Source organism: Electrophorus electricus, chromosome 2, assembly GCF_013358815.1.
Source record: "Electrophorus electricus isolate fEleEle1 chromosome 2, fEleEle1.pri, whole genome shotgun sequence".
NCBI lineage: Eukaryota > Metazoa > Chordata > Actinopteri > Gymnotiformes > Gymnotidae > Electrophorus > Electrophorus electricus.
This window is the reverse complement of record NC_049536.1, coordinates 24,892,126-24,913,400: the sequence shown is the minus strand read 5'-3', so window position 1 is coordinate 24,913,400 and position 21,275 is coordinate 24,892,126. Positions and strand designations below refer to the sequence as shown.

Genomic DNA, 21,275 nt, shown 5'->3' with positions numbered 1-21,275 from the left:
ATCACCCAACACACAAAAAGAGCAAATACAACATGCTTGCACACAGATGTCTATAATTCACATGCCGCAATTGATGTGCATTTGAAGTTAAATCCAGGAGACGAGCTCGCTGGAAGGACTCGGCTGAGATTGGGGGGGGTGGGGGTTCTGCAGGTGCTCCCAGAACCACTCTCTGTTACTGCTGACCACTGGAGAAACTCCCCTAACCGGGCCACTGCCAAACCCCTCCCCCCAACCTTAAACTCAATATGAACCAGGACCGGGGAAGAAGCACTGCTGATGGAGCACGGGCGGAGGCCTGGGCAGGGTACCGCGCGTCGTCCCGCCGGGCACAGGGGAGGGAGCGCCAGGGATAGGCCTTGCTCCAGCCACGTGGGGCTCCCTGGCCTCACACTGCTCCGACGTGCCTGCAGAGGTGTACGTTTAGTTTGAACGGCATGAGCGCGCAAAGGGTAAAAACGCACAAACTAACTGCAGCCTTTTCACGTTGGGCCAAGAACGACGGCCCTGCATAAGCAGCCTATGGCGCACTCACAGCTAACGAAAAAACACAGTGCAGAGCAAAGGGAGAGAGAGAGGGAGCGCATGACAGAGTGCAAAACAATGAATAAAAGAGTGAGGGACTGTAACCCTTTGAGCAAAGTACAACTGGGTTGAGGGAGCAAATAAGAGAGAAAGGAAAAGTGGAGAGAGTGTGTGTTTTGAAGTAAGGCCAGGGGGATGTGTATTGTATCTGTAGTTTGAGCAAACACAGGCAACAATATCTGTGTGTGATGTGTGTGAGGCTGAAGGAGCCTCTTAATGGACAGAGAGGGGGGTCATGGAGGAGCGGAGGGGAGCGGAGCGTGTCGGAATGAAGAAAGGCAGTCTCTCCTGCCTCTGACAGGCTAATTTTCGGAGCGGAGGCTAGCTGTGGAGACGCAGGAAGACAACAATTTTGTTCTATTTCCATAAAAGAGTCCAGAGTCCTTCTGTTTCTCACCAGAGAAGGGAGTCTGCTGCAGCAGGCTGCCAGGCTGCTCTGCCATTCATCAACCAGCAAACAGCAGCACTGACGGAGCTTACCCTACACTCCTAGCAATGCTCCTCTCACCCACGCACCCCCCTGCACAAATACACCCACACACCCCCATACATATCCACACACCCCCACATGCATATATGCACTTACACCCAATACCCCCCCGCCACACACACAGACGCACGCGCGCACGGCACCCACACCAACCCACCATCCCATACTCCCCAAAAAAAGCTAGAAATGCTATTCTCAAATGTTCTGTAATATGTCCACTCAAAACACACATTTGCATTAAACATTTTAGAACCACAATGAAGCATGGAAAGCAGCTTGTCAACTGGAAGGAAGCGGTCATCAAAAAACACGCACACACCACACGATTAGTGAGGCTCTGAAGAGCTCACTCAGCACTGGAGATGCAGCTATCCAGCCATCCATTCATCTGAACACACACACACACACACACACACACCATTCCCCAAGAGCACCATGCAAGTACACACACACACACACACACACACCCCTCATCTCAACACACACACACCCCATTTCAAAATACAAAGATTTACCCCCCCCCCCAACAGTGTTCCCTCACACACAATCTACCAGCCCCATATTCACTGCACACAGCTTGTTTATAGAAAACATCTGGACACAATTACCCGCCTGGCGCAAAGCACAGCAACAGTTTTTGTTGCCGCTTGAGTTTGAGGGGTGGGGGGCTCTCCAGAGAACAAACAGGCCTGTTATTTACACACGAAAAAGAGAGCCAGGGAGAGACACTTACCCCAATGCCCCCGCAGGGTAACCTCACGAACATGGGTGTCACAGAGTCTGGGGGGAGAGAGAGAGAGAGGGCTGTTGGTGGTGACCTTTGTCTGTTACGACCCTTGAAGTCTTCCACATTACCAGTCTCATCACGACGGTAACGTGAGCGCGGGTCTTCCGCCCCCCCCGTCTGCCACCCCCTGCTGACTGATAGCAGGGAAAACGAGCCGTGTTGACGGGCATGTGGGCAGGGGTTTCTCTTTTGCCCCCCGGGGTAATCACAGCCTCGCCCCCTCGCCAGGGCCCAAAGCCCAGCGTGAAGGAGACCTTCAGGAGGACCTGATCTCGCGGCCTCCTGCAGCTCACGCCAGGGCAGGACCTGACACCAGAGGCAGGGGCTCCAGCGAGTCAGCAATTCAGTGAGACACTGAATGAAAGCTTGAGGCGGAAACGACGAATAGCCGGCAAATGACACGGCAGGTGCGCGACACAGCTCTGTGGCAAAGGTGGCATTCAGCAGGGAAGACGGGTTTGGGGAAGACAGCCCTGATGTGCAGAGCTGAGGGCAGACCAGAGTGTGTGATGGGGTGCGGAAAAGCCAGACTGTTCTCTCTCTCTCACACCCCCCCCCCCCGCCCCCGAGACAGACAGGCACCCCCCCCCCACACACACACACACAGACACAAAGACACACCCCAAGAATGAATCATAACACTTCATTCACAGTATTCAAACTAACACAGGTTGAGTCACATATATGTGCATGCTGTGTGTGTGTGCGCGCGCGCGCGCACACGTGCATGCTGGGTCTTACTGTCTAATCTCTGTCTCAGTGGGTTGGTTCCATACAGCAGTACGTGAGCTTCTGTGTGGACAGTCTGCAACTCCTCCAGCGTGGCCTTTCTGCCCCGGATACACTACATGCATATACACACGCATGCAGACACACACACACACACACACACACACACAACAGTGGGAGAGAGATTAGTGCTCCACAGGCCTGCTTCAGTGTTGGGACGGTTACGGTGATGGCCCTCAACAGCAGGGGCCACGATGGTAGTGGGCCAGGCCACAGGGGGCCTCTAAGGGGGACTCACCTGAGTGAGTGAGTGTGTGTGTGGGGGGGGGGGAGTGTGCGCACACACGCATGTACGGTGACACCTGCAGCAGGGGAGAGTGTGTTAGCGCTCAGGTTTTAACAGCAGGGTAAGTTAATGCCGGCCCTCAGGGGCCCAACTCTGTCTGGCGGCAGCTTGAAACGGCCATGCTCTCTTTAAGGGCCCCCCTGCTGTAGATTAGGGGGTATTAGAGTTGTGAGTGCCTCTAATTGGGGCCCAATTCTGTGTTCCCATCTCCCAGAACAATAAACAATCTCACAGCAGAGCTAACTACTCCCACTTCCCATACCATGCTGAGTGAGAGAGAGAGAGAGAGAGAGAGAGAGAGAGAGAGAGAGAGAGAGAGAGAAAAACAGACTCAGGCGTTCAGTAAGGGTGCCTGTTTACTTGTTTGTTTGTGGGTAAACAGGGTCAGCAGCTACTCGACTGGCTCCAACAGCTCTGACGCAATGACACAACGAGGGGGTGGGATCAGACCTGATGCGGGCCAAAAGAACGCAGGCCAGCCGGAGTCACAGCACATCACGGTTATCTGCATGACGCCAGAGCACAGGAATGACCCGCTGCAGGTGTCATACCACATAGTGGAGCTGAACCAGAAACTATAAAACCATGCACATATAGGGCCTGTTTCTGCCTGCATCCTAATGACTGCTGTTCAGCTGATCCCAGATCAGCATAAATTAAACACACAGGTTATATCCAGGGTCAGGGTCTCTCTCTCAATTTCTGACACACTAAATTCAAGCATCTTATGTGCTGGGGCCGCTGCCCAAGTCTGCAGAGGAGTCTTTAAGTCAGAGAGTGGGTTAACAGCACCCTCTAGAGATGAGAAAAAGCACTGCACCCACTTGCACCTAGCACAACTTAACAGACTTTGATCAGGGGGGGAAAAAAAAAAATGTAATTCCATGAAAGTCAAAGCATTTTTTTTTCTAGCTTCGTGTTTTCGTGAACTTGTGGCCAGTTTGGGGAGAGTGCTCTCGGTCTTGGTGGATGGAACGTCCTGAATTCGGTACCTCACACTTGCTACGCAGGCCGGTCTCTTGAAGCCGGGACCAGATGCTTTGGATGCGGCCGGCATGTTCTGGATGCGTGTTGGTGTTCCCACACATACACTGGTGCTTCTGCATGAGGGTGTCATACACCAGCCCTGAGAGCACGAGAACACACACACAGAGAAATCCATCATCAGCATGATCTCAGAGCTCCTACTACATCACTGCAAGGAAGCAGTCTCAAAGCTAGCTAATAAAGGAAATGATAACCAGGACATCTGAAGAGCTGTTCTTTGGGTGACAGACATGCACACACAACCGTGCCTATTAAAACACACACGCGCACGCTGCAATCATGGACAGGTCTCTCTAGACAGCTTAAATACCTCTGAGAACAGGATGACTGTGATAAGTGGTAAGAGAATCAAGGACAGAGGCACACACACACAAATTTACACACACATTCATGCACACACACAAAGAAAGGCATGTGAGGAAGACTGATAGAAGAGGCAAGGCCAGATGTGTGTGCTTTATCACACCATATAACCGCGCAAGCTGGTGTTGCTTCTTCATCAGCGCGGGCGCAACGAGGGTGCCACGCGGACGCACGTGGCGGCAGGGCTGACCTGTGGTGAAGCGCGGCTTGGCCGGCGTCTCCTGCACCACGATTGGGAACGTGGCAGAGGCCGGAGACGACTGCGCTCTGGACAGGGGGCGGTGCCCCGGGAAGGTGACGGACAGGCCGGCCGCCTCCATCGATGCCTGGTAGTTCCGCAGCTGGTGGATCCTCTGCTGCTCCAGGAGGAGAGCCTGCTACTCAAGGCAGGCAACAAACACAGACAGCACATCTGCTTCAGACTGTTTGATTTACACAGAGAAACACAGAAGATTTTAAACAACAACCTGCAGTTACAAAAAGTGGCCAGTAGGTGGCGCTCAGTATACATTTCTTGAAATGATTGGTCCAGAAAGGAAGTTTTAGAAACAGCGATAATGCAGTGATCCAGAATAGATGCCCAAGTGAAAAGTCAAATACACATTTGGTAAAGACTCACTAAGACGTCACTCTCAGCCAGTAAGAATTCCTAGTTATGCACATTTCTAAATGAGACAGTCAAACCATTTTTAATAAATAGAATTATACATCCCAGTTTTTGATAAATTTAACTCCACATCTACAAGTACTGTGTCCAAGAGAGGAGTGTGCTTGAGGGGGCTGCATGGAGACCTCACGCCTCCTTCCAGAACTCCGCTCTCTCTAATGAATGCCTTCCCTGGTACTCTCCCCCACCCGGCCAGCAAACACACAGCCAAGATACTGCCCTCCCTGGAGTGGGGGTGTACTGAGACATGACTATGCATGTATGCGTGTGTGTGTGTGTGTGTGTGTGTGTGTGTGTTTGCTTGTGTGTTGAAGCGTGTTTTTGTGCGTTTTGTGTACATGTGCGTGACTGTGTGGGAGTTTGCATTTTTCTTAACCACAAGCCAAGACCGCTCCGCTACATAGCCCACATTCAAAGGGCAACAGCGGGACGAGTTGAAAATCGAGAAAAAAAAAAGAAAAGCAAAGTGTTTTCATTTACTCCGTGACTGATACTCAGACTCAGGGCATCTTGCACTCAATATTTCCCTCACGACTCAGAACCCAGACTACTACGAGGACAGAAATATGTACAAGTGCGCAACATCGGCGTTCTCGCAAGCCGGTCCTCAGGACCCAGGAAGCGGCTGCATTCCTGCTTCCTTCCACCTCCTGACACACCGAGCCATTAAGAACATAGCTCGGCTCGTAGCGGTGCCCCGGGAGCTGGGTTACTGCTCCTCCTGCCTCCTACCTGCCTGAAGAGGAGCTCCTGCTCGGCCTGTCTCGCCCTCTGCTGCAGCTCCTCCTCCAGGTCGTCGGGCGGCTCCTGTTTGATGGCCACGGCGCGGGGCGGACCCTCGGCCCCGGCCTGGTGCTCCCGCAACTCCTCCTCCGTCTCCTCCGGGTGGCTCTCGTGCTGCCGGCTGGGCTCGCTGGGTTTGGCCATTATCTGCCAGAGAGGGGAGAAAGAGAGATGGAGAGAGGGCACAGAGATGTCACCGGGTTTGAGTGGGAAACAATACTAACCTATCATATAACATCAAGCTTTCACCATCCAATTTAATGCTGATGGATCAAATCAAGTCTTGTCATAGACTATTTCCAGCCCTAATATCCTGCTTTCCTTGGCCATGTGTCACATCACGGAAGTGAAATGTGTTAATGATTTCCATTTCATGCTGACTTAAAATTCCCGGCTTAATATTTCGCTATTAATCTTGAGTCATATGATTCTAACTACATTAAAACTAACCAAAGAACCTGAGAGTGCCGAGAGCGCGTGGGTTCTTGAGTTCACACTCTCACAGTCGGACTGTTCAGCGTCAGGGAGCTAGCGCGCTATAGAGCAGAACGCTAGTATGTCTATTAATACTGCATTCATGTTAATTACTATCTGACAAACCTGTATTCTGTCTAAAAGAGTCAGAGTTTAGTTTAGGCCAGGGCATAACTGCAGTTCTCAAACTGAACCAAGGGCAAAAGGACTGATCTCAGATCTGCCTGTATAGTGGTCCACTGGCCAGTGCAGGGGTTGGTCTCTCTGGGTTTCGTCACAGTAAAACTGAAAGGCGTGTTTATTTACAGGGGGCCGTAAACACACAAACCAGGAGGGTTTGAGAGAGGGCCGCAGTCTCCTGCCAGGGCCGAGCTACCCAGAGCAGGAGGATCTCACGGAGCTGCACCGAGGGGCTGAACACACACACACGCACGCACGCAACACAATCTCTCAAGAATTAGTCCAGATCATGTACTGAGAGACAGGAGCACACTACCAAAAACAAGGACAGAAGTGTAGCATGTGAAGACGAGTGGAGGAGAGGAGAGGAGACAGTAGGACGGGGGAGGAGAGGAGACAGTAGGACGGGGGAGGAGAGGAGACAGTAGGACGGGGGAGGAGAGGAGACAGTAGGACGGGGGAGGAGAGGAGACAGTAGGACGGGGGAGGAGAGGAGACAGTAGGACGGGGGAGGAGAGGAGACAGTAGGACAGAGGAGGAGAGGAGACAGTAGGACAGAGGAGGAGAGGAGACAGTAGGACGGGGAGGAGAGGAGACAGTAGGACAGGGGAGGAGAGGAGACAGTAGGACGGGGAGGAGAGGAGACAGTAGGACAGGGGAGGAGAGGAGACAGTAGGACGGGGGAGGAGAGGAGACAGTAGGACAGAGGAGGAGAGGAGAGTAGGACAGGGCAGGAGAGGAGACAGTAGGACAGAGGAGGAGAGGAGACAGTAGGACAGGGGAGGAGAGGAGACAGTAGGACAGAGGAGGAGAGGAGACAGTAGGACGGGGAGGAGAGGAGACAGTAGGACGGGGGAGGAGAGGAGACAGTAGGACGGGGGAGGAGAGGAGACAGTAGGACAGAGGAGGAGAGGAGACAGTAGGACAGAGGAGGAGAGGAGACAGTAGGACGGGGGAGGAGAGGAGACAGTAGGACAGAGGAGGAGAGGAGACAGTAGGACAGAGGAGGAGAGGAGAGTAGGACAGAGGAGGAGAGGAGACAGTAGGACGGGGGAGGAGAGGAGACAGTAGGACAGAGGAGGAGAGGAGACAGTAGGACAGAGGAGGAGAGGAGACAGTAGGACGGGGGAGGAGAGGAGACAGTAGGACAGAGGAGGAGAGGAGACAGTAGGACAGAGGAGGAGAGGAGAGTAGGACAGGGGAGGAGAGGAGACAGTAGGACAGAGGAGGAGAGGAGAGTAGGACAGGGGAGGAGAGGAGACAGTAGGACAGAGGAGGAGAGGAGAGTAGGACAGGGGAGGAGAGGAGACAGTAGGACAGAGGAGGAGAGGAGAGTAGGACAGAGGAGGAGAGGAGACAGTAGGACAGAGGAGGAGAGGAGACAGTAGGACAGAGGAGGAGAGGAGAGTAGGACAGGGGAGGAGAGGAGACAGTAGGACAGAGGAGGAGAGGAGAGTAGGACAGGGGAGGAGAGGAGACAGTAGGACAGAGGAGGAGAGGAGAGTAGGACAGGGGAGGAGAGGATATTGGTTGCTGTTCCACCATAGCCACTTTCACTTCTCCCCCCTCTCTACTCTGTGGAACAAACAGGTCTTGCCCTATTGCCATGGCAATAGCAAACACCACCTCTAAACACACACCCACCCACCCACCCACCCACCAACACACACACACACACACACACACACACACACACACACACAGCTCTAGCCAGCACTGGCAACACCCCAGCCCCGTAGCTTGGAGCCAGGGGAACATCATTGACGTCAGAACACTCTGTAGTTGCCTCATCCCTATCCTGTGTTCTCCAAACAAGCTTTGTTAGCTTTGTTTTTTCCCCCCTTTTCTTCCTTCTCTCCGCGCCTGTCTCTCTCTCGTTTCAGGTGCAGATTCACCCTGGCTAGATGGCTGAGGAAGTGGGGATTAAGCTGCTGAAAGTGAAGAACAGCAGAGACGCACCAAAAAAGCAGACTACAGGCCGGCGGCGATGTGGCGAGTGGCCTGCAGGGGGCGCCTCTCATTTCTCTTGCCGGCACTGCATTGACTGGAGGAGTAATTCCATCCTGTAGTTCACCCACAGCTCTGCCAAGTTTCTCCTGCGCAAGGACAAACTAAGCTGCAATCTAAACACAGCTGCAGCAGGAGCAAGTGTGTAAGAGCAACATGTGGGACACGACCGTGAACGGTTTGATTTTCTGGCTGGGTTCCAGAAGCCCACCGCTGCAGTTACACTCTCCGCATGTAAACAGCTGAAATGCCACGCAGGGATTACATTCCTCCTGCACCTGTCGTGCTCACAGGGCGTCCCGCAGGCAGAGGGCAGCCCCACGGTGTGGTGCTGGCCACAGGGGAGGGGTGCGGGGAGAGAGAGAGAGAGAGAGAGAGAGCGAGCGAGCGCGAGCACTCACAGTCCCTGAACCCGGGCTCATCTCATGACACGGCAGCCTCAGGGATGTTGCTCACTCATACCAACATACACACACACACAGATACACGCACAGATACGCAGTGGGCTACTGGTGTGACCATATGAGGGATGCGTAGCCTCCGGGTTGCCATGGTGACAGAAGGAACTCAAAAGGGAGAGTGAGCAGAGTGCGCGACGGTGACGAAGAAGGGGAAGGAGAGAGGAAGGGAGAGAGAGAGAGAGAGAGAGAGTGCGAGAGAGCGCGAGAGAGAGAGCGCGAGTGCCAGGCAGGTGAGGGCTGGGCTGCACTCACCTTGCTCATGTGCAGCTGCTGTTGCTGGAATTGCTGTTTGTGCTTCTCCAGGAACTGCTGGTGTTGCTGCTGTACCACCAGCTGCTGGAGGGCGTGGGCGTTCTGGGGCAGCGGCGCCGACTGTGTGCGGCCCAGCGGCCGGTGCGCACGCAGCTTATGGATCGAGGGGGACTGCAGGGGCAGGGAACCTAGACCTGGCACGGAGACACGTGCACACACACACACACACACACACGCGTGCGAGCATGCACGCACAAACAAGTACGTGCATGCACACAACCACATTATGCACCCATAAAAATCACACACGCACACACACAGGCGCAGAGTCAAGGCATGTCACGACACGCTCACTAGAACCTATGCATCCAATAATAGAGCCCTGACTGCCTAAGAACAGAGTGAACATTAACGATAATCGGTGCAGTCATCTGCCAGGGAGAAGCCCTTCATATTCAGGGTGAGACTGTGGAAAAACCAGAGAGCATCTGCCACCACGCTGAGTCCAGTCATCCAGAAGGTGAGACCTGTGGAACACGGAAGGCATGGGAGCGCCTGCACTGTCTGATCCGGTTCTGACAGGGCTGAAACTAGAATGAGCGCGTTTCCTCTTGACCTGTCCCAAGTGGCTCGGTGCAACAGTGGATCTCTGTGGTGGAGCACAATCAGCAGCGTTTCCCCTGCCTCAACGGCCTCGGGCGCACCTCCCTGCCAAGGAAGGAATGACACAGCAACCTGTCCATCAGAGCAGACAGCCACCTGCGCCAGACATGCCTGCTTCCCCACCCCTGCTCGGGGGAAGCACTCCCACATGCTGCTGTCCTCCTGAGCTTGGTGGGTGGCTAATTAACGGCGCCTATGACTAATTTCATTAAAACAGCTCTGCCCTTGCAGCCGATCACTGGAAACCGATGCCGGTCTTTAAAGGACGGTGCTCACATAGCAACATTGCGAGCGCGTGCAGGACGTCTGCTGGGAGGGTGCGACCCCACCCCTGCTCCGCCCTCGGCCCGTCCCGGTCTGCCAGACCACGCCTCTGCCTGCCGCTCAGCCGCGGCCTACGCCCTCACCTGACACCAAGGGGTTCTGGGGGGCCGACTGCTCCAGCAGGGCCATGTGCTGCAGGAGGGGGTTGTGGGCGGAGCCTCCTTCCCGTTCCAAGGTGGAGGCGGTCAGGTAGGAGGACAGGTGGGAGCCAGCGATAAAGGGGTTGGAGATGGGCAGTCCAGGCTGCAGGCCCGCCAGAGACAGCCGCTCACCTTCCTGCTGGCCGGACGCCACCTGCTGGATGGGGGGGAACGGGAAAGAGGGTGAGAAAGGAGCAAAGCAGACGGATCAGGAAGGGGTGTGGGAGAGTGGAGACGGAGGCACCGGAGACCACGGGACAGGAAGAAATGGGGGGGGGGGGGGGGGGGTGGAAAAAAAGACATAAAAGAGGGAGAGAAAAAGAGGCTGTGGACCGGTTCTTCTAAAATGAGTGTCGGATCTTTATTTTGGGGGGTTGTGTTTGCGTCAGAGAGCAGCAGCCGGTCATTGTCTCTCAATGGGCCCTTTCTGAAATGGTAGCAGGGCAGAACTTCCACATATGGCACACGGACGGTGCAGACAGGGGCCCTCTGTGTGGAATCCTCAACAGCTCTGTGGCCGCATGGACGCAAGCAGGCCCTCCCAGTGACAGGACACAGGGAAAGGAGGCCAGGGGGTTGGGGGTGGGGGGTGAGGGGGGGTGGGCGCAGGGCCAGCACGCTGAACTGAATGCAACAGAGAGAGATTGGGAGATGGCGCGAGAAAGAATGAGTGAGCAAGAGATGGAGAGATAGAGAGAGAATGAATCCGAGATGAAAACAAAGGGAGAGAGAAAGGGGCTCTGTGCGTGTGTGTGTGTTGGTAACTCACGCTGGAGGAGCCCGAGGCTGGCAGGCCCAGGGTGATGTTGGGGAGGGAGGGGGAGGTGTAGAGAGAGAGCTGGCTAACCGGTCCCTCTCTGCCCGCAAGTCGGTGTGCCAGAGATGGCTGGAAAACACACACACGCACACAAATTCAAAGCCAACAGTTCTGTACGCTAGTGCTGCTGGTCCCTCTGGCTCCACCTTGGGTGGAGAGTGTACACACACACACAGATGCCATCAACATCCACCCTAGCCAGAGCAGGGAGCAGTGAACTCTGGTAGCCCGGAGCTACTCAAAAACTCAGTTCTGCTTATGACCTCAATTCCTATGTTGCCATTTAAGTTCGGGCCGGACACGCGCTCACAAAGAGCACTGGCAAGGTACAGGTCTGGACTGGGCTCAGATCCGTACCTCCAGGGGGCTGTTGGAGGTGGAGCCGGCCAGGCCGTTCTCATTGGCGATGTTGCTGGAGCTGTTGTTGGGCGAGCTGGGCCCCGAGCCGGGCGCGCTGCTGCAGGCCGACTCTGAGAGGAGGACAGAAATATGGGTCCGGTCAGACTGAGCACGCACACACAGGATCCTTCAGAGTGAGTGCCACACACACACAAACCTACATACCCCCAGATATCCCCCCCCCCAATGCATATCCAGACCTACATACCCCACACACACACGCACACATGCATATCCACACACACCCACCAACCCATCCATCCACCCTCACACTCACTCTCGCTCTTCCTCTCTCTTCCTCCCATCATTTTCCCCACGTCCTGCCACCTTTAGCAGTCGGGACCCCACGTGCACTCTCACCCGTCATGTCGAGCGAGCGCTTCTTCGCCGTGGCAACAGGACCGTCCCTCCTGCGGAGGAGCGGGCTGCTCCGCCTCTCTGTCACCTTCTGCTTGAGGCGGGAGCGCAGCTTTAGGTTGGGCTCGGACGCTGGGGAGGGAGACCACAGGTTACGTCACTGCCATGCCCACTGGAAACAGGCAGGGAATCAGATATACAACACAAAAACTGCCACAGTTCGCTTCCTGTCTAAAGCTAATGTTTAACATTGCAACTTTTGACGAAATGATTGACACCCGCTGACAGTAAACCAGACAGATGATCAGACACAAGTGAACGTCTTAGCTCTGTGGAACCACTGTGACCCAAGGTCACGCACGCAAGTGCGCACCCACCCATACACACACGCACGTGAGCGCACGCACACACACACAAACCAGATGCTTGCAGCTCATTACAGCATAGGTCTTTCAAATGATTGATTGCTGTCTGACCCAAATTACTACTTGCAGTTTTTCACAGGAGCACAGGACAATTTCCCAGGGTGACAAAATGAAGTTGAAGACTGTTACAGAGCGGTTAGGCTCAACTGCGACCGCCGGGGCCTGCTGACCCTGATCGATCATTACTACTATGTGACAGACTTGCTCACTGCAAGAGCTCCTTGAAGATTCAATCTAGTATCAGTCAGCTCTGTACGGCCCCCTGCACCCAGCTCTAATCAAACAGCAGGGCCTGAAAAACTAACAGAGCTTTCAGGAAGCTCTTCACACGCACACCCCCACACACACCCCTTATTTCTCCAGTTCTGTTGCCATCATCTTGATCATGGGCCGCGGGTCACGGATGCGCTGGCCAGCGCGGAAGGCCTGAGTTTACTAGTGTGGCTCTAAGCCCATGGGGACTTGGACAACGTTCAGTGCGGTCAGAAGTCATTTGCATCGTGACCACGAGTGCTGTGAACCAGTCACAAAGCACTCATTGATATTCTCAAACGTAAAGGTTCCATAACTTTAAGGGCTCTGCAAAGTGCTTCGCCCTTCTTCCTCCTTGGCGCTCGGCGACGGCCTGTTTGCCCAGCGCCCGACAACAACAAAGGCAGCAGGTTCCCTTGCGACGGCTGAACTTGCGGCGAGGGCCTTGACAGACGCAGGAATGTAATGCGGTGCGGTTGATTCAGACAGGCGTGAACGTGCGGCAGTGAGATCACTCCTTGAACAGAGAAGCAGAGGATGCCGTCAGCTTTCTTCGCTGGCTGATGTTAACTGGAAGTGAGTGGGCAGGTGTGCAGAAGCAGCGGCCCGCCAGAGGAAGTGCTCTGCGCATGCTAATGAGAATGGATGAGAGGTGTGGCAGCCTGGGGCAGGACATGGGGAGGGAGGGGCCTCCAAAGAGCCCACAAGAAGGGGTGGGGTGGGGCGGTCACTCCGGGACGCGCCGACAGTGAAGGGTGTTGTTACCCAAGTGTGTCCCACTACAGTGGGGCAGTGCTTATGCTACGGAAAAGTGTACAGGTGCTCATCCGAGCACCACCGAACTGCCAAAACCTCAGAACACACAACACATCTACAGGGGAATGTCCTTACCAAAAAACACCACCACATGGGAAAAGACACCACAAAGAAGGTTTGAGGATAAAGGGACACTACAGCACAGGAGCAGTCAGCCTGCCGTCAGCTCCAGGAACCAAAGCGTAACGAGAGCGGCTTCACGCCAACGTTCCCACTGCATGCTGTGTCTTCACCGCTCCCTCGTGAGAAACACAGAAAAACAGCGCAGGAATAAATCTCATATCAAGAGCACACCCTCTGAGCACTCTGCGTGTCTATGTGACTGGCTTCTTATTGTTCACCATATATTATGGGTGAGAGAGAGAGAGAGAGAGAGAGAGAGAGAGAGAGAGAGAGAGAGAGAGAATTCAAAAGTAATGCTGGATTTTAAGCCTATGCTAATTTGGATCTCCTGCAGTCATAACCACAGAAAACAGCAGAGCACGGCTCAGCATGGCCTCGTGTTACCGCCTTGATTGGAACCCATAAAGTGGGCCATTACCCGAGCCTGAAGAGGGCCCGCGCGCATAAAAACACACTCATCTGTTTGCACCCTAGGCAGGCGCGGAGCCGACTGCAGGAACGGCAGCTGCGCGTCTGCGTGAGGCCCCGCAATGGCTCTCCACGGCACTGGAGCTCGTCCATGTCCCTCACAGTGGCGGGAAACGGCGGCACGCGGAGGCTGGCTGGAGGCGCGGCTCCGCCTGGCCACAGATACCCAGGTAAACTGCCATTGGAGCTGTGAGGGCAGGGGTGCGGTACACCGGTCACGGCGTAAACACACGCCCTCCTTGTTTCTAAGAGAGATCGCAACAGGTGCTTAGTGCGGTTCGGCGCAACGCGAAAACCTTTCATGGCGTACGCGAACAACTGTGCTGACGGCAGGAAGTGGAGTCACAATGACAACCCAGGTTCCACAGCGCAGGAAAAACACGTTTGCCAGTTACACTGATGTCTTTTATGAAAGAGGAGAGTGAGAGTGTGTGTGTGTGTGTGTGTGTGTGTGTATACCAGAAACTGCAGAGGGACTAATCCAGAGAGGAGAAAAGCAGTGGGAAGCGTAAGCAGGAGGGAAGGGTGGTGAAGCCTGATGAGGGCCCATTAGAACGCTCTGGAAGGGGATTAGGCGCCGGCCGTGAACAGACGAGCGGCGGGCGTGAGGTGGGACGTCCGCTGGGAAGCGTGTGAAGAGCATTTGGCACTGACAGACAGGCCTGAAGGAGCTCAGAGAAGCAGCCGTGGTGCGAGGAGCGGTGCACCCGGAGAACACATAGCACACAGAGCACTGCGCAAGAAAGCACAACTGCACTCAGCAGCACCTCACCCCCCTAAGAACAGGCCCTCCCACCGGCACGGGCGCTCCCGATAAGAGTACCTGCTAAATGAACACGTGCCCATCTGCCAGTGAGTGCCAGGGTCTGCACGGTGCCCTCCGGGCCAGAGAGGCCTCGGCCAAAGCCTTAGCCTGCTTCCTCCCAGACCCTGCCAGCCTTAGCGTCTGGCGGAACGTCTGTGGGAATGCTAGTGGCGCTTGGTTATGGAGAGGCGGCATCCCGTGTGGAGGCCGGACTTTGGGCCAAACGCTCGATGTGACTACACAGACGCTGTCTCTCCTACTGTAGGGGCCAACAGGAGACACACCTCTACACCGTCTCTCCTACTATAGGAGCCAACAGGAGACACACCTCTAGATTGTCTCCACTTCCAGCTTAAACCTTACTGCCAAATCAGGTAAAACTTAAAGAAACTTCCAATATTAGTTTTAACAATTAATATTTAAGTTGAGCAAGGTTAATATGCTAAACACAAACAGTCCCAGTGAATAACTGCAATTACTCTCCAACAATAAAACTTGCCCAGAAACCTTCACGCAGTGCCCACGCTCTCAACCATCTCACTCAGTTTTCTGTGGCTTGTGCAGAAACGCAGGGCCACGCCTTTGCCTCGAGCGGCTGAGAGAGGGTCCCGCGCGTCTCTACCACTGGAAGTGGCAGCCCTGTGACCCTGGTGTCAGCCAGCACACAGGGGCAGTGTTCTCCCGCCCCCTTCCACGGTGCTTCCGCAGCTCTGGCACGCACCAGCGGATGAATAACCCAACACAGGGTCTCTGTGACGCCTCTCCGCCCTCCTCAACCTCCCCTGTGTGCGTCACACGGGGAGAAAGCGGCGTCACAGCCGGAGAGCCGGACCGCCGGAGAAAGAGAGACACAAAGTCTCTGTACTCCTCTGAACGTGGGAGATCGGACAGAGTTAAGCCTTCTGTCCCCCCGAGCTGAAGGGGGGGTGCAAACCTTCTCCCTGTTGCTGTCCCCGTGGAGAGGTTTATCTGCAGTCACTTTCTGTCTTTTGCCCTTCAAAAAATACAAAGGCTCTCAAGGTTCTTCATGCATTTGCTCAGCTGATTAGAGTTGGTATGGTTACAGCTCTAAGACTGCATGAAACGTCTTCATGAGCCACAAACACAATTAGCAGTTTTTCAGATTACATTCCAGACATACCATATGCTTAGGATACTATAAACGTTTTTAAATTACATTATTAAAGCTACTTTTTTTTTTTTTTTTTTTTACAAATACCACCACTTTCATATATTTCTTGTCTTCTATTGTTACCTAATAATGAACTATTACTGATATTCCAACAATATTCAATATAACTTTATATTTATGATACTCAGAGATGGCAAAGAATCAGATATTTGAAGCTAGTGGGACATAAACCCAGTCAGGAGTGTCCTGCAGTACATTGTGATGCTGTGCTAAAGCTGCTCTAGACTGTGCAGTCAAAGGCTATGAACACCCACTCCTTCTCTCTCTAGACGAGGGGCATGTTGTAGTGGTAGCAAAGCCACGCCCCCTCCCCCGGCCTCTGCTGTAATAGCTCTGCTGTCTCAGGAGGGCTGGGAGTGTGTCGGGGGCCTGAGGCATGCAGCGTTAGCCTGACAGGTTCATTTCGAGTGTGATTAATGAGAGCACGGGCCTAATCCCAGCCAGCGGAAGATGAGCGTCAGTAGGGGAGACCCTGAGGGACAGTCCTGCTGCAGAGGCAGGCACCTCTGGCCCACAGACCCACTCCGCAGTGCCCGGGGCTGGGTGCCTGCCAGCATGCAAGCTGCCGCTGCTCTCCAGACCTGAAGCCCAGGCCTCCAGGAGGTGGAGGGCCCCTGGGTGCTCCACGTACTTGCGTAGGGTCGGGCGAGTTTGGGCCGTCTCACGCCTCCACCCCTCCACCCCGCCAGCCCCTTCACAGCCTCTTGGCACGGTGGGAAAAACAGGGGGTGAAGTGCAAGCGAGCGAGTGAGAGAGAAAGATGGTGAGCACGAGAGAGTGCGCAAGAGAGAGAGCGAACGAGCAAGTGAGAGAGAGAGAGAGAGAGAGAGAGAGAGAGAGAGAGAGGGGGAGAGAGAGATGTGCTCTCAGGCTCTGCTGGAGTGCCTTTCATCCAGTCTTAAGCAACCAATCCCTCGGTTCGGTTGTATCCGCTAACATGCAGCAAGGCTGGGTAGTTCTCCCACACACTCCACACCACTCCTGTTCCAGTTTGGTTGGAGCAATGGTTTGGTTAACTGGAAAATGATTGGATTGCCTCATGCTGTGGACTCAGAACACCCAACGGTTATTAAAATATGCTCTGGAAGACAGCTTTGGTGCACGCACGCGCGTGCACACAGACACGCACACACCCACCCATCCACCCAAACCAACGACGGGCACGGGGGCGCTGACGTGCATGGATCTGCTACAGGGATCAGTGTTAGGGGGAGAGACGCAGGACGAGTCTTGTCTAAACGGTCCTGAAACAGGAAGCGGACGTTGCCGGCGGTAGAGCCGAGCGGCATGCTACCTGTCTTGCGCAGGGGGAAGTCGTCTTTGGTGTCGTACAGACCCAGGACTGGGTTGTTGTAGGTGGACATCCCTGTCTGCGGTGGAGAACTCTGGTCCAGTGAACTGTGCTGGGTTTTCCTGGAAAAAGAGAGAGAGAGAGACACACACACATATGCACATGGAGTTAGTCAGAGGGATGCACTCCTGCCAAGTGGCAGATGAAGATGGGAGCTGTAGCTCACTGGGCTTTGTAGCGCGGTCCCAGCCCTCGCACACCCGAAGCTGGGAACCCCTCCTCCCACGTCCCTCTCCGAGAGCAGCGAGGATCCAAACAGGCAGGCCAACCAAAACCCCGAGTCAACATCACCCCGTGGAGTCAGACAGCCTCAGACAGCATAAATCACCTATCAGCACGGCCCTTTCTGCTACACGCGAAAATATTATTTCATGCCCGACTGAAGACCCTTCGGAAAACAACCTGGAACCGAACCAGTTCAGTTCAAGTAAAACTCAAAAATCTAATTAAATTGTTTTTTATATTTAATTAATTACATAAAACCCTGCTTGTTAATCCAAGGTTCACCTTAATGACAAACAGCAGAAGGGAATGCGTGTGTAAGCTGATATAAGTATTTTTAATGGAAGAAAAGGCTTTCAGCAGATACATGGTTAGGAGTTATTCCTTTTACACAGGCTACGTATGCGCAGAACGTAGATCTAGAACATAACAGCTGCACAGAGCCTGAGACCTTATGTTCACCAATATACATACAACTTCTACACACACACCACTGATCCTCAGCAGACCGTCTCGTATGTCCTGTTGTTTTAGTGTGCCAAAGCCAAACACCTCTTCTGATGTTGCTCTGCCGTTTGTCAGACTCGTGTTCAGAGCAGTGCAGACCTCTGCCTGAAGCGGGTGCCCAGCCTCGCTCTGCCCAGCCTCCCCGTCACCCTGAGCGTGACGGGAGCGCGACCGGTGGGCGTCAGGACAGTAACGCAAGCGGGAGAAGAGGGACGCACTTGTGCGGGCCGAGGAACACGCCGACGAGCGAGACGCACCACACACGCCGCCTCTCTGCTTTTGTTCTCTCGCTTCTGATCTCACGCTTGTGCTGCGAAGGCAAGATGATAAACAAGCTTGTATTGACTGACTGCTGCTTTTGAAGAAAGCCAAAATGTACACCCCGACACTCTGGAAGTGGGAAATGGTGCTTCAGAACTTTGGTCTGCGCAGTATAGTAAGTTGACAGTGGACAGCCCCATGCAGTGTGCGTGCCTATCTTCCTTCTCCCACACAGGAGGGGGAGAGCAGAGTGCTTCATTATGCCACTGATCACCCTGCACACATGAAAGCACAGTCCCTTGCCTTTCCCTCATTATCAGAGACTGGCAGCCAATACGTGGAGGAGTGTGGGTGTTTGGGTGTGGGTGTGCGCACAACCAGATTTCCTTCAGAACCTACTACGTCTGTTATCTTTTACAATGTGAAAACTTACATTTTCATTATTTTTTTTTCCCACAGCACAGCTGTTTCTTTTGAGTGCTGGGGAAAAAAAATAAAAAATCTAATTAAGTCCAATAAGAAAAGAAAGAAAAACTCCAGACATATCTAACTATTCTAGGATTTATTCCTTAAACACTCACACACAGTCTAGTTGCCTCACCTTGTCACTTTGACAACATTCCAACATTTGTACTTTGAAGTGCGACGCTCAGATGTTTGTGTCTGACGGGTGAGGTGGCGGCGTGTAGCGCGGCTGCGCTACTCACCCGTACCAGTAGCGCGGGTCGCTGGGCATGCAGTGGTTCAGGCTCCGCTGGGCCAGTGCTTTCTTCTTGTTCAGCACAAACTCCTGCAGACGCATCTTCACCTCCGTGCTCGCTACCGCACCTGCCAAACACACGTCAGCGCTTAGTGCATGTGGGAAGAAGAACTCGACCACCTAACCGGACTCTCATCTTCCCTGTCGTGTGTGATAGACAGACGCGAGGTGGGCCGTGTTTGTTGAGTACAGATACAAAAGCAGCCCTGACGCTCTAATGGACTGCTGTCACACTCGGCACGCCCAGGCATCATCTGCGGCCCTGTCTGCGTGCGGCGGGGTCTCGTTCGCCTCTCCAATCATCTGTAAACCAACGCAGGGAAACGCTGCCGGATTTCACCCCCAGAACCAGACTCAGTTGGTGCGGGGTGGTGCGGCGCGAGAGTCCGGAGCGCACGGATCGGCTGCGTGCCCCGATGGAACCGCCAGCCCTGCAGGGAAGACTGACGTGTATCCCTCTGGCCAGGTTTCAGCAGCGACTCTTCTTCCTGACAGTAATGTTCTGACAGGGTATTTTTGAACTCTAACCTATTTGTGCTTTTCTGAGTAGACAAATAAAACACATTGTGTCTGCTAAATGCCATAAATGCAACTAGAATTGAAAAGGAGAAGCACTACTTCTCATTCCCAGTGCCCAGAGACTTGTCTAGCTGGTGCTCATGTTCTTAAACACACACACACACACACACACCCCCTCTGGCTATTTCTATGCTCTTGCCTGTCTGACTGGCAGAATGAAATGTCAGTCTTAGATATCGTTACATCATATGAATGGTTTTACTAGAAACCAGGACAAGGAAAGGCCGAGAAAAAGCCATCCAGGTTTGAGGCCGCAGTCGCAAGCCTGTGTGACGCCTTCCACAGCTTTAGCACTCCCACTGATGACACGAGTGTACTCACTCTCCTGGCCGCGCTCCTTGTTCTTGAGCTGCCGCAGTTTCTCTTCACGCTGCTGCTTCTCCAGCTCCTGCTCCCGCCGGTGGCGCTCCAACTTCCGCTGGTGCTCCAACAGCTCCTGCTGGTGCTTTAGAGCTAACAGCTCCTGCTGGTGCTGAGAGAGAGGAAGATGTAAGGCGAGAGAGGGAGAGAGAGGTGGGGGGAGGAGCGAGAGGAGAAAAGTGTTGGGGATTTCTTGAGTATTAGTAAGCAAACCTTGATTGTGTAATTAAGACTTATTTACTGCTAAATTGACATTAATGAACAGAATACAAAGGAAGTATGAGATGACATTAAATGAAGAATGAAAGAGCAGAGAGAAGCTCAACCACAGATCAGAATGTGTTGGATTAAGAGTCTGATCAGGTCTGATCTCTCCAGCTCAGAGCGCCCATGAAACAGACAGTCAGGTGCCACATGTCAGGAGCAGTCGGGGAGACGTGGTCGTCTCAGAGCGGCAGGTTGCACCTCCGCCTGACCGGGTCAGGACCAAACGGCTCTTTAACATGACTGTGGCTGTGTAGGCGTGTCCTATTCCTAGGAGTGCAGGTCTGAAAATAACTTAACGCTTCGTCCGTTCCAGACAGCGTATACACTGGGAACGTTAAAAAGACTTACGACCGCACAGGTATGGCAGGTTCCTGCCCTAAAACCTGGACTGAAATGTCCTCTTTGGTGATCAGACTCAATTCATTAAACAAAATTTTATTAAAATGTGCATACTTCCACTATCTGACCAAACATCTGTACTGAAACAGCACTGTTTCAGGAATTAACACATTAACAGTAACGGCACTGAGGTTTATCGGTAATGGGCCTGAGTAGGGTTCCGTCATCAGAACGTTTCAGTACACCGCCCATTGAGCAGATCTGACATAACAGTCTAATAATTACATTTTAATTCGCAACAGATTTAAAAAACAAAAAACAAAAAAAACAAATAACCATATAATCTAAAACAGTCTTTCAGATTATTTGATTAATGAACAGATTTTAATCCCACAAATACACGGACAACTGGCACTCCTGGTCGTAAGCAAACTGGTAAAGGTGCTTTGCTTGTGAGCCAAGACTCCTATGCAGGAGATATCTCTATATTCACCCCTACCCCACCCACTCCAACTCCTCTCCAACTTGTACTCCCTCCCCAACACCCAACCTCCAACTCCCTCACCCCTCTCCTTTCCTTCTCCACACCTGTCCCCACTCCCACTCATCTGCTACACTGAGTGAGTTGGAGGAGGATGCTGCATCCATCCCCTCCCTCTTCTCTCTCTCTCTCACAC

At 53.5% G+C, this 21,275-nt stretch overlaps 1 protein-coding gene across 7 annotated transcripts in view; it reads right to left on the bottom strand.

Moving 5' to 3' along the window:
- The window catches only part of hdac4 (histone deacetylase 4), a 110,241-nt gene that overhangs the window by 24,120 nt on the left and 64,846 nt on the right, over positions 1 to 21,275 (bottom strand). For 4 of the 7 annotated variants that reach the window (XM_035519886.1, XM_035519898.1, XM_035519896.1 and 1 more), the window contains 13 exons: positions 19,954 to 20,104; positions 19,001 to 19,121; positions 17,247 to 17,365; positions 11,875 to 12,003; positions 11,473 to 11,585; positions 11,068 to 11,184; positions 10,242 to 10,455; positions 9,172 to 9,365; positions 5,747 to 5,944; positions 4,538 to 4,724; positions 3,930 to 4,063; positions 2,604 to 2,706; positions 1,809 to 1,855 (listed from right to left, as the gene is read on the bottom strand). In XM_035519886.1, the coding sequence (XP_035375779.1) occupies positions 1,809 to 1,855; positions 2,604 to 2,706; positions 3,930 to 4,063; positions 4,538 to 4,724; positions 5,747 to 5,944; positions 9,172 to 9,365; positions 10,242 to 10,455; positions 11,068 to 11,184; positions 11,473 to 11,585; positions 11,875 to 12,003; positions 17,247 to 17,365; positions 19,001 to 19,121; positions 19,954 to 20,104 (1,827 nt within the window). The remainder of the gene's footprint in view (positions 1 to 1,808; positions 1,856 to 2,603; positions 2,707 to 3,929; positions 4,064 to 4,537; positions 4,725 to 5,746; positions 5,945 to 9,171; positions 9,366 to 10,241; positions 10,456 to 11,067; positions 11,185 to 11,472; positions 11,586 to 11,874; positions 12,004 to 17,246; positions 17,366 to 19,000; positions 19,122 to 19,953; positions 20,105 to 21,275) is intronic. The other 3 variants (XM_035519889.1, XM_035519890.1, XM_035519893.1) reach the window with 3 other exon arrangements.